This window comes from Artemia franciscana, chromosome 14 (assembly GCF_032884065.1).
Source record: "Artemia franciscana chromosome 14, ASM3288406v1, whole genome shotgun sequence".
Taxonomy (NCBI): domain Eukaryota; kingdom Metazoa; phylum Arthropoda; class Branchiopoda; order Anostraca; family Artemiidae; genus Artemia; species Artemia franciscana.
This window is the reverse complement of record NC_088876.1, coordinates 6987723-7000714: the sequence shown is the minus strand read 5'-3', so window position 1 is coordinate 7000714 and position 12992 is coordinate 6987723. Positions and strand designations below refer to the sequence as shown.

The 12992-nt window shown below is 35.5% G+C and overlaps 1 protein-coding gene across 6 annotated transcripts in view; it reads left to right on the top strand.

Moving 5' to 3' along the window:
• Positions 1 to 12992, top strand: part of LOC136035251 (recombining binding protein suppressor of hairless-like) — a 134802-nt gene that overhangs the window by 61228 nt on the left and 60582 nt on the right. Inside the window, exon 1 of one of the 6 annotated variants that reach the window (XM_065716920.1) lies at positions 4211 to 4265. The exons of the other annotated variants lie outside the window; for them this stretch is intronic. Coding sequence (XP_065572992.1) covers positions 4226 to 4265 — 40 coding nt within the window. The 5' untranslated portion in view covers positions 4211 to 4225. Of the gene's footprint in view, positions 1 to 4210; positions 4266 to 12992 lie in introns of those variants that run through there. 6 annotated transcript variants of the gene reach the window in all.

Below are 12992 nucleotides of genomic sequence, written 5' to 3'. Positions count from 1 at the left end.
TATCAACCGAATCCAGCGTCATTGGGGGGCAGGGGAGGGGGACCGGAAATCATAGAAAATACTTAAAGTGCAGAGATCAGGATGAAACTGGATGGGAAGAATCAAAACAAGTCTAAGATACGTGACTGACATAACCGGACCGGATCCGCTCCCTTTGGTGGAGTTGGGGGGGGGGGGGGTAATTCGGAAAAATGAGGCATTTGTAGCTTACGAACGGGTGACCAGATCTTAATGAAATTTGATATTTAGAAGGATCTTGTGGTTCAAAGCTCTTATTTTAAATTCTGACCTGATCCTGTGACACTGGGGGGAGTTGGAGAGGGAAACCGGAATTCTTAGAAAACGTGGAAATTGGGGTATTTTTATCTTACGAATAGGTGATCGGATCTTAATGAAACTTGATATATAGAAGGATCTTATGTCTCAGATGCTCCATTTTTGGCTCGAATTGGATCCGGAGACATGGGGTTGGAGGAGGGAAACAGAAATCATGGAAAAGGCTAATAGTGGAGAGATCGGGATGGAACTTGATGGGAAGAATAAGCACAAGTTCTAGATACGTGATTGACATAATTGGAACGGATCCGTTCTCTTTGGAGGAGCCGGGGGGTGTTAATTTGGAAGAATTGGAAAAATTGAGGTATTTTTAACTTAAGAACGGGTAACCGGATATTAATGAAATTTTACATTTAGAAGGAATTCATGTCTCAGAGCTCTTATTTCAAATCCCGACCAGATCTTTTGATATTTGGGGGAGTTGGAGGGGGAAATCAGAAATCTTGGAAAACGCTTAGAGTGGAGGAATCGGGATGAAGCTTGGTGGATAGAATAATCAAATTTCGTAGATACGTGATTGCCGTAACCGTACTGGATTCACTCTCTTTGGGGGAGTTGGGGGTAGGGGCTCAGTGCTCTGGTGAGTTTGGTGCTTCTGGGCGTGCTAAGACGATGAAAATTGGTAGGCGTGTCAGGGAGCTGCACAATTTGACTTAATAAAGTCGTTTTCCCAGATTTGACCATATGGAGGGCTAAAGGGAGAGGAAAAATTATACAAAATTAGGTATTTAGAACTTACGAGTGGGTGATCGGAGCTTAATGAATTTTGATATATTAAAGGGCATCGTGACTCAGAGCTCTTATTTTAAATCCCGACCGGAATTAAGCCTTTGATTTTCCTTTTAAATCAATCTATTGGTTCTTAGAATTTTGTTAGAGCTCATACCATATGAGCTCTAACCATTTTTAAAACAGAAATTGCTCCATAAAGATCTCTTTTTATATCCGTGAAAAGAAATGACATACAAAGAGCAGATGAAAATTGCCGTAAAACATTACCATAAAGAATGGATTGATGGTACTTTCAAACTATACGTTAGGACCTCTCACACTAGCAACTTAAGACTTTACGTTTGTTATATAATCTTTCAGAGCAAATTATCTCCGTAATGTAGGGAGAAAAGGGGAAAAAGTAGGATCTATTGCTTGTCCTATGTGTGGATCTCAGGATGAAAGTTTGATACATTTTTTGTGTGAATGTGTCGCATTGATTGAATGGAGGCGAGAGATGTATGGTAAAAAAATTGAATGAGGTATGGATGGTAGATAGAATGAAAGAGACAAATTTCCTGAGTATTAAAAGGATAGCAAGGTTTGTCAGGATTGCAGCGGCACATCGTGAGCGTTTTTCTTTAAATAGTATTAGTTTATTCTAGTTAATTTGTTGTTTGTTTTTATTATGTATATTTCCTATGGCCCACGGGCTTTTTCTGGGATAAATTATCATTATTATTTTTATTATTTATAGTATATGTTGGGTAGACTTAAGTTCTATATTGTATTTTATCGTACGTAAAGGCCCATTCACTATGAGATTTTACTAATACCAAAAATATAGCTAGTGCTAGTTTAAGCCAATCAGATTTACAGTTGAATTTTATGATTGGCTGAGAAATTCTATAAGAAATTATGATTAGATGAAATCAGTGGTAGAAAAATGTTGGTATTTGTAGAATCGAACTGCGAGTGGACCTTAAGTGCATGTTGCTTCATGGAGAAGTCAACAAAGTGGAATTTCTGTTCACTCGCTTTCTCTTTGAGTGTCCCGGTCGTCATTTATATTCCCTATGTCCCGGTGTCCCGGCCGTCATTTGTGTCCCGATGTACCGGTCTGTAATTCTTTCAGTCGACCAACATGACGTCAGTCAACACACAAACATGACGTCACCCGACAGACCCACACACACACAGACAACTTATTTTTATATATATAGATTTTACCATGCGTAAAGGCCCATTCACAATGAGAATGGGATGGAATTATGATTGGATGGAATCAGCGATAGAATAATCTCGGTATCTGTAAAATCGAACTGCGAATGGACCTTAAGTGCATCTTGCTTCATGGAGAAGTCAACATTGTAGTAACAAAGTGGAATTCATGTCCACTTAAGTCCTAGAAAGCCATCCACGCTTGATCAGAGCTTGAATCTCCGTTTCCATACCATATTTTTAATTTTGAATAATTCTTGTATAATTTTGAACGATGATTATGGTGGTTTTACAGATTTTTACAACAGTCTTCTGTAAAAGGGTTTGCTTAAGTGGAAGTTTATGGTGCTTTCACATTACACTAGGGAGCCTTTCACTCTAACATAGTTAAAGACACTAACGTTATGGTTAATGTTAGTTTCTACAATTTTAGAGTTTCTACAAGAAACCCTATAGTTTTACTCTAACATTATGGTATCTAGTGGTATTATGGTATATGGTAACTATGGTATCTGTTATATGGTGGTGGATTTGAATTTCTACAAGAAACCCTATAATTTTACTCTAACATTATGGTATCTGGTGGTATTATCCTATATGGTATCTATGGTATCTGGTATATGGTGGTGGTTTAGAATTTCTACAAGAAACCCTATAGTTTTAATCTAAAATTATGGTATCTTGTGGAGTGAATTCTGTTCGGAACGGTTTCGGTGTCAAGTAGACTTTAACTAAGTTAAAAATCACTTCAAAGGAAGTATCATTCGAGTGATTTGACCTCTTTGGGAGCTCCCTATTGTACTACCTACGTTGATTGAAAACTTTGTCGATATTTGTGACGTAATATTTATGCTGTATGTACATTGAATAAACACGATTTGTTGACCACAATTAGTAAAAGATTACAACAAACAACAAAGAGCGATAAAACTCAACAAAAAAAAACTCAAACGAGACTGCGGCCTGTGGAGAGAAAAAAGATGAAAGACTAAAATAACGCGGATATTTCGCCTGTATCTGCGTCCTCAGCAAAAGATAAAAAGAAAAAAAAACACTAAACTAGAAACAAATAAAACCATCACCAATAATAATAAATACAATTGTCGCTACTGATCAACATAGGGAAAAGAAGCTATTAGAGGTAATGAGAACATAAAAGGATTTGCGTTATTTTAGTCTTTCATCTCTTTTCTCTCTACTGGCCGCAGTCGCGTTTGAGGGTTTTTTTTTTTTAGTTTTATCGCTCTTTGTTGTTTGTTGTCATGTCTGGCTAGTTCGGCTTAAGAACTTTCATTCGTAAAAGATTACATTTCCGTTTATTTTAAACTAGCTTCTCGTTAGCTTTTCAAAATGTTCGTACAGTCCCCACCAATATTTACCCAAATTTTAAGGAAACGTCATTTGAGTAAATTAACAGCTTTGTGAGTTCCCTGTGGTGCTGTGAAAATTCGCTTGTGGGTCTTTTGTCTTCGAGAGTCAGTCAACGGCGAGGCTCGCAAAATGATTTTTAAAGAAATTTCAAGAAGTGATTACTTACCCTATACAAGAAAACAGTTCTTAGGATCCAGAAATTGGAAAAAAAACTGCTCTAAATTGTTACCCAACTTTATGTTACTTGGAGAATACTAATTAAATGATAATTCAAGCTTCCCAACGAATCTAAATTGAGCCGTTGAAAAATTGCCGAAGTCCCAACAAGATTCACATGATATTCTTGATGATAGCTACGAAACAAGGATTTATATGTATTCAGTAGATGGGTTCTCTGTTGGAAACTGAATTCAAGTCGTAATTGCTGGTCGATCTCGACGTGTGTCCTAATCGCATTAAATAAACTGGTCGTGTGCGGAGGCTCTTCTTGATATTCTGTTGATGTTTTGATTCACACGTCTTGCTTTACTTCTGCGATTGGGAAAATATATTTTGTTCAGTCAAGAAATTGAAATTCCCTGAGAATATGGATGTGATTTCGTATCTGTGGACTTTGCGGTTTCAGCGTAGGCTTGTTTTTCATTTTTTTTTTATTCTTACCATTTTATTATTCAATAACTATTATAGATTACCCACCGACTGTAAAAGAAGAAGAAAACGAAAATTTTCCTAGAACCAATTTTTTTTTAACTTTGTTTAGTTTCCTCTGGTTTTAATATTCGCCACGATTCCTCTTGTGAAGGAAACATTATTTAACTAATGATTTGGGCCATTTGATTCACATTTGACCTTCTTTCCAAATGTAATTGTTGGTACCGTGTTAATACCCCTTCCCCCTCAATAATGGAGCCGTGGCGCCAATTCACGAAAGTTAGGGGTAAATGTAGTTTAAAGATCTAGGGAGTGGGAGCAATTTAGTCAATTTTAATGAGCATATTTTTTACTGAAATGTCCAAAAAAGTATGTTAAAATCTAGGGGATGTGAAGAGATTTAAGATGTCCATGCCCCCTCCAATTGAAGCCCCTACAATGGGGCAAGACATATCCCTAAACAATAAATTTATCTATTGTTGCTTTGTAGCATTAGTTAAAGAATTAGAACAATTTGGTAAATATACTGTTTAAAAGTCCAAATTACTGAGTTGTTTTTACTTATTAATTGAATTATATTTAATTGAATTATTTGAATATTTTTGTTATTAGAATATTTTTGTTATTAGAAAATAGGCCTAACTGAAAAACGTGGATTTGTGTAGAAGAAACGATAACAATTTTCTTAATTGAAACTTCTTTATATCATAGACTACGAATTTTGTTCTTGTATTGTTTTGTTCAGAAGCATTTGCGTATGGCTATATCTGCCCCATTAGAAGGAGGGCCGTGGCATCAAGCGTTTTATTTGGAAAGAGTGTTTAGTGGAGAATGTTATCGTATGGCACTTTTGCTGTTATAATGTTTCCTTCACAGGTGAAATCTTGGAGCGTAATTATATTGTGCACCAGTCCTCTCCTACCCTGACATGCTTCTACCTAAATGTACTCCTACACTAGTCCTCCTTCTATCCTGATATGCTCGTCCTACCTAAATATACTCATACACTAGTCCTCCTCCTATCCTGATCTACTTAACACACTTTTCCTAAGAACAAACACTTCCATGAAAAACCCATATTGACTAATTCTTTTGGGTTTCGCAATATTCTTTGGGAATATGCAAGCGCTTTCGTGTTTGTATTTGACAGATTGCCAAAGATCGTCCTTATCAGTAAACCATCTAGGACCAAACGAAAAGTGGGTGTTTCTCGAATGGGGCGAAAAGAAGGGACCAGGAAGGATTTAAAGGAAATTTGAACTTCATGGAAGGGGGGGGGGGCAAAGAGTGAAGCTTTTTATCACATTTGGGGGGGCTGGTGCTGCTGTGTTAGCCTCAGGCAGTTTGGTGCTGCAGTGTTTTTAGTAGTACTAGTAATTCCGTATTGTGGATTTTGTGGTTTAAGCGTAGGTGTTCATTGCAGTCACACTTGCATGATTTTCGGGGGAGGAGGTGGGATGATACAATAATATTTAAAAATTTGAAAAACGGAGTGCCCAGAAATGTGGAAAGGTTACTTGTCGGTTATTGGAAACAAATTCAAGAATTACGCTTAGGTTACATTTCCGAAAACCGGTTTCATAGCTACAAAAACAAGTGATGGGTGATACAATCCATTGAATTTGTATTATTTTGGCTATATATTTGCAAATTAGGGTTGGGGTTAGGTTACGTTAGGTTTGATTAGGTTTCCATAATTTTGTCTCTAAAGTATTATTTTATCATTATGCTGCGTCATTTTTTATTAGGATTAACCTAACTTCATTCCTTGAGTTTGTTTCCAATAAGCGACAAGTACCTGAAAAGTTTAGAATGTTGAGGGGGGAAACCCCCTCCTCCTTGTTTACGTACGTGTTTATACTTTTTTCTGTTTTAGTGGTACCATTTTATTACGTAAATAGGCTATTCGTTTTTTAAAAATTAATTGCAATGTCTCATCTTTTCGAATGTTAATTATGTAAATCGTTTGCATCAAGTCTGATAAAATCCGTCCTCAAGGCGTGGAACAATCATTGCTCATGGTAAAAATAAGGCTAAGTAAGTCGAATTAATTGATTTAAACGGCGGTTCTAAACCTATGCTCAGATTGCTATATTACGCATCGTACCGCCCAGCATTTTACCTTAAACAAGGGGCTTTGTACCGGGGCATCAATCGGGGGTAGTTATCTGACCCTGTTATTTCTCAACAACTCTCCCCCCCCCGCATGTGTTTGCTCCTATATATTTAGAAAAACACGTTTTTCGGTATTTTCATTGAAAATGCCTTTTTTGCGGCATATCAAAGGGGATAGTACCGGGTTTGATGGTACGTAGTGGAAAAGGGGGAACCTCCACCAATATCTATTTCTCCCTTCCTGGAAAAAGCCCAGTGTAGACCCGTTACCTTCAATTAAGTAAAAATGATTGTTTTAGCTGCTGCTGTTTACTGTCTATCTCGTCAATATTAACGCTGGAAGCAGGGGGGATACATTATACTTCATTTCAAGTTGCAAGTTAATCGCGCGAGAGTAATCATTACAAATGGAGACTAAACACTTGACATAACTTTGGCGACTGAGAACAGCTGTTGAAACACAAAACCTAGGTTCCATCACGCCATGACAAATATGTATTAATTAACCCCTTTTTAATGGGAGTGGGTGAATCAGGAACAGGAAGATCCTTATTATAGCGTGATATATATTACGTTCGATGTTATACCGCCTTTTATCTTCCTTTTTAATTATGGAATCTGGTTATCAACGTTTTCGGTTTTAGTGAATCTTCAACGGTATATATATATATATATATATATATATATATATATATATATATATATATATATATATATATATATATATATATATATATATATATATATATATATATATATATATATATATATATATATATATATATATGTATATATCATGAAAAGAGAAATCACCAATGCAACAGCACAAACACAAAAAAAAAGAAAAAAGAGAGACAGAAGGAGAAAAGGAAGACTGTTTTCCTAAATTAGTGATTAATATAGACCAGCACTTGAATGAGGCCTTAACCCTACTCATCCATACAATCACATAGGTCAAACAGCATAGCCATACACAATCAACCATAAAGAATAATCCATGGACAGACAGTCATGTCGTCAATAAGTATGAGTCGTCACTTACCAAACAATAGAAAAAATAACAAAGACAAATAATTCAGAGGCAACAACCCAACACAAGGGCTCATCAGGAGAATACGCTGGCCTATATAGGGTTTCGCCACTCTAAATTCTCTACCCAACCAAGTGTTGTGGCTACCAAAGAATATCCATGGCATCCCCGTGTCAGGTATCACCCCCAAAATACATGCCTATGAAAGAAAAAAAAAACAGCAAATGTAAAACAACCAAGTAACACCAAAACAAGCTTATCCTGTTAATATATCCCCTTTTTTTTTAGCAACAATAGGTAAACTAAATATAATAAATTTTACCAAATCACAAATATTAACACATTGAAAAAAACCTGAATGAACTAAAAAATTATAGAATTCATCTTTACCATGTGGCTAATTTTTAAAAAAATCCGCTCAATTAGAAACACAATTCAAAATAAATGGCGCTGCAACAACAATTCTCGAACCTCCGAAATTAGTTGAAAATTTCTTTAAGTATTTCTAGATAATTCTTTTGATATTTATTTAAAAGTTCGTTATAATGAAAACTAAATTTTTTAAAATTGCCAAGTTAATTTATTTGCAGAAAAACCTCTTGATATCAATTTTTGGCTTAAGATTTTACATCTATTTTTAAAATCAATATAATTACTACAAATCCTTGCATAACGAAGTAACTGTGAGAAAAACGCTGAATATGTGATATTTGAGTGTATATTACTTTCAGGGAATGGGAAACTAATAACTTCAAAATCAAAATCATCCGTTTTATTATACATTTTAAAACTTAATTTATTATTATCACAAATATTAATATTTAAATCTAAGAAATGATCTTCATGATCAGCGCCATGACTAGGTTCAAGAATAAGCTCTGATGGATATATATTTTTAGAAATATCAATGAAAAACACAGGTCGAAGTTTATAACTTGCAAACTCACCCACGGGGACTGCGGGGGAGTAAGTCGTCCCCAAAGACATAGTTATTAAGTTTTTCGATTATGGTGGATAAAATGGCTATCTCAGAATTTTGATCCGGTGACTTTGGGGAAAAAATGAGCGTGGGAGGGGGCCTAGATGCCCTCCAATTTTTTGGGTCATTTAAAAAGGGAACTAAAACTTTTAATTTCCGTTAGAATGAGCCATCTCGCGACATTCTAGGACCACTGGGTCGATACGATCACCCCTGGGAAAAAAAGAAAACAAAAACAAATTAACACCCATCCGTGATTTGTCTTCTGGCAAAAAAAAAAAATGAAATTCCACATTTTTGTAGATAGGAGCTTGAAACCTCTACAAAAAGGTTCTCTGATACGCTGAATCTGATGGTGTGATTTTCGTTAAGATTGTATGACTTTTAGGGGCTGTTTTCCCCTATTTTCTAAAATAAGGCAAATTTTCTCAGGCTCGTAACTTCTGATGGGTACGACTAAACTTGGTGAAACTTATATATTTAAAATCAGCATTAAAATGCAATTCTTTTGATGTAGCTATTGATATCAAAATTCCATTTTTTAGAGTTTTGGTTACTATTGAGCCGGGTCGTTCCGTTACCACGTTATATTATAACCACGTTATACGTTATATTATTTTGTTATTGTTGTTTTTTTCAACGCCCGAGGAATAGCCTTTGATCATGTGATTACTGATCGCGTTCTTCTTTGAACATAACGTTTTAAAAGCTTCGATAGGCTGACAACTTCAGCGTTTAACCGATAGCAAAGAAACAAAACCAAAGTGTTGCTCTCGCAACACTTTATTCGGTGAAGCCGGACAAAGGTTGCCACAACACTTCACGTTGCTCAGGCAACATAGGTCTAGTTTAAGTTTGTCACTGAGTCTCGGGGTATATGGTGAATTGGTAAAAGTTTTGTTTCCGCTTATAAGAATAGCTAAAAAGGGGGGATGGGGTCATTATTTTCATGTTCCACATTTTTTAATTTTCCGTCTATAATATTCTCAACAAGTTTAATAGGGCAACAATTACAGAACAAAATATTTTTAACATGATTTAATTCAGAGGCTAAATGATTTTGTCAATAGATTTTTAGAACCCGGTCGATTGAAGAGATAACTACGCCAATTTTTCAATAAGGAGAGTGGTTCGACAAAAATGGTGGTTCCTATAAATCTATGTTAAAGCATGTTTATATTAGGGGGATCAAATAATGTTTTTCCTCATTATAAACGAAGATCATCTGACCTAAGTAATAAAAGTTAAATGGAAAAGTTACAGTGAAAAAAAGTTTTTTCCACCGAAAGTAAGGAGCAACACTAAAACCTAAAATGAACAGAAACCACTACCCATATGAGGGGGTTCCCCCCCTCGTCAACAACTCGCGCTAAAGTTCACTCTGCGCTAAAGTTCGAATTTTGTTCCAATTCTATAAGAACGTTCCCTGAATCACAAAGAACGTTTAATTAGAATAAATAGCTCTTTTGAAAATACTAAAAAAAAACTATAATGTGAGAAAAAAATATTTTTTTTCTTTTGAGCACTAAAGACGGCTTGGCAGAGTAGCTGTCATTACCCTCGCTTTTTTTATTATTTTTTTAAACTATATTTTTCATGAATTTTTTTTTTGCCGTTTGTCAAACGTCATATTGTTTACATTATATTTAGTATTATTATCAATGCCTACTTATAATATTTATATTATTATTATATATTAAATTTATAATATTTATAGCATTTGTATTATTGCTAATATTTTACGATCGACACCATAGTCTCCCTTGTTGAACCCTGTCATAAGTTAAAATGTCTCCAATTGCAATGTTTGATGATTTTTCTCCTTTTATTACGCCTAATGCAGGGGTATGTTCGGCCTATTTTGCATCCTGGTTTCTCCAAAAAGTAAAATTAGAAAGGTGATACTACTACTACTATTAACAACTCACCGCAGCACCATGCTGCCTGAGGTCAATGTAGCTTCGCATGCTCCTCCTCCATTCCAATCTATTCAAAGCTTCCCTCTTCACACCCTCCCAGGAAAATCCCTTTTCCTTTAAATTGAAAGGAGAGCGGCCTTCAAAAAATCAACAAGAACTATCTTCCTTGAAGAGTCTGCAATGGCTAAAGCACGATACAATTCATGTCTTAAAAGAATTAATTAATCAAATACCTTGCGGTGGTGTAGTGGATAAGGCCGACTCTCTTAATTGAGGGTTTCTCGGTTCAATCCTGTGTGCCGCAAGGAATAGAAAACCAAAAGATTCTGCTAAATCAAGATAATTTTTGTTATGCAAATGAATGATTAAAAAAATTCTCAGCCAAAATTTAGTTATGATTTTCTTCTCTTTACATTTGGCTGAAGATGTAAGACTTAACTTTACCAAAAAGGTGCTGAAGCCTTGTTTAACAAATCAGGAGATTCTTACATTTCACAAATCAGGAGGGTATTCTTACATATTAGTGTTTATTATTATTCAATCTATCTATATAAAAATAAGTTGTCTGTGTGTTATGTCTGTTACACTTTGTCTGTTACGCCAGATTATATCTATCTATATACATAAAAATAAGTTGTCTGTGAGTGTGTCGAGTGTCGTCATGTTTGTGTGTCGACTGACGTCATGTTTGTCGACTGACGTCATTATAAGGATTGAGCTGTATGCGTCATGAAGTTGTTTGTCAACTGATGAAATTACATACCGGGACACCGGGACACAAATGACGACCGGGACACAGGGAATATAAATGACGACCGGGAACCTCAAAGAGAAATTACAGACTGGGACACCCGGACACAAATCACGACCGGGACAATATATATATATATATATATATATATATATATATATATATATATATATATATATATATATATATATATATATATATATATATATATATATATATATATATATATATAATATATATATATATATATATAATATATATATATATAATATATATATATATATATATATAATATATATATATATATATATATATATATATATATATATATATATATATATATATATATATATATATATATATATATATACATACATATATATATATATACTAGCTGTTGGGGTGGCGCTTCGCGCCACCCCAACACCTAGTTGGTGGGGTGCTTCGCGCCCCCCCCAAGCCCCCCTGCGAGCGTAAGTCGTTACGCGCCATATTAGTTACGCGCCATTGTAGTTGTGTCCCTGTGTCCCACCTGTGAATAGAGATAGATATAAATATATGTTTTTAACTACGTAAAACATGCGAATATACAACATTCTTCGCTGTCCCATTGTCTGTGCATATAAATAGATTGTCAGGTTTACTGACTCTTGAACATGCAACATATAATTGTCCATGGGAAAAACAATCCGTATTCAGATCTATACCTTATTATTCTAATGATGTGTCCCTGTGTCCCGGTCGTCATTTATATTCCCTGTGTCCCGGTCGTCATTTGTGTCCCGGTGTCCCAGTTTGTAATTTCTCTTTGAGTGTCCCAGTCGTCATTTATATTCCCTGTGTCCCGGTGTCCCGGTCGTCATTTGTGTCCCGGTGTCCCGGTTGTAATTTCTATTCGAACAATCCCTGTGTCCCGGTCGTCATTTATATATCCCGCCTGTGCCCCCGGCGTCCCCGTTGTAGTTGTGTCCCTGTGTCCCGGTCGTCATTTATATTCCCTGTGTCCCGGTCGTGATTTGTGTCCGGGTGTCCCAGTCTGTAATTTCTCTTTGAGGTTCCCGGTCGTCACTTATATTCCCTCTGTCTCGGTCGTCATTTGTGTCCCGGTCTGTAATTTTTCTTTGAGAGTTTTTTCTTTTTAGTTTTTTTTTTAGTTTTTTACCTTTTTTCTTTTTTCAGTTTTCTTTTTCTTCTTTATTTTTCAGCGTCACTATGAAGTACATATCGACGAACCTTTGTTTTTTTTAACTTAAATCTGGTAGGCATTGATGACCTTATCCAAGTCAAAATCCAAACCAATCATCATCGCTATCATTTTCAGTTTTGATATGTTTTGACTCTCGCTGTCCAGGTGGATTTTCATCTAACTGCGCGGTTTTGCGTTCTTTAGCCGCAAGCCTGTTTTCTTGCTGTTCTTGTGATTCCCCGGCACGCTTTCTTTCTTACTTTCTCTATCAGCTGCAAGCCTGTTTTCTTGCTGTTCTTGTGATTCCTCGGAACGCTTTCTTTTCTTACTTTCTCTATCAGCAGCAAGTTTTTTGGCATAAACTATATATATATATATATAACTATATATATATATATAACTATATATATATATATATAACTATATATATATATATATATATATATATATATATATATATATATATATATATATATATATATATATATACTAGCTGTTGGGGTGGCGCTTCGCGCCACCCCAACACCTAGTTGGTGGGGGCGCTTCGCGCCCCCCCAAGCCCCCCCGCGCGCGTAAGTCGTTACGCGCCATATTAGTTACGCGCCATTGTAGTTGTGTCCCTATGTCCCCACCTGTGAATATAGATAGATATATATATATATATATATATATATATATATATATGTTTTTAACTACGTAAAACTTGCGAATATACAACATTC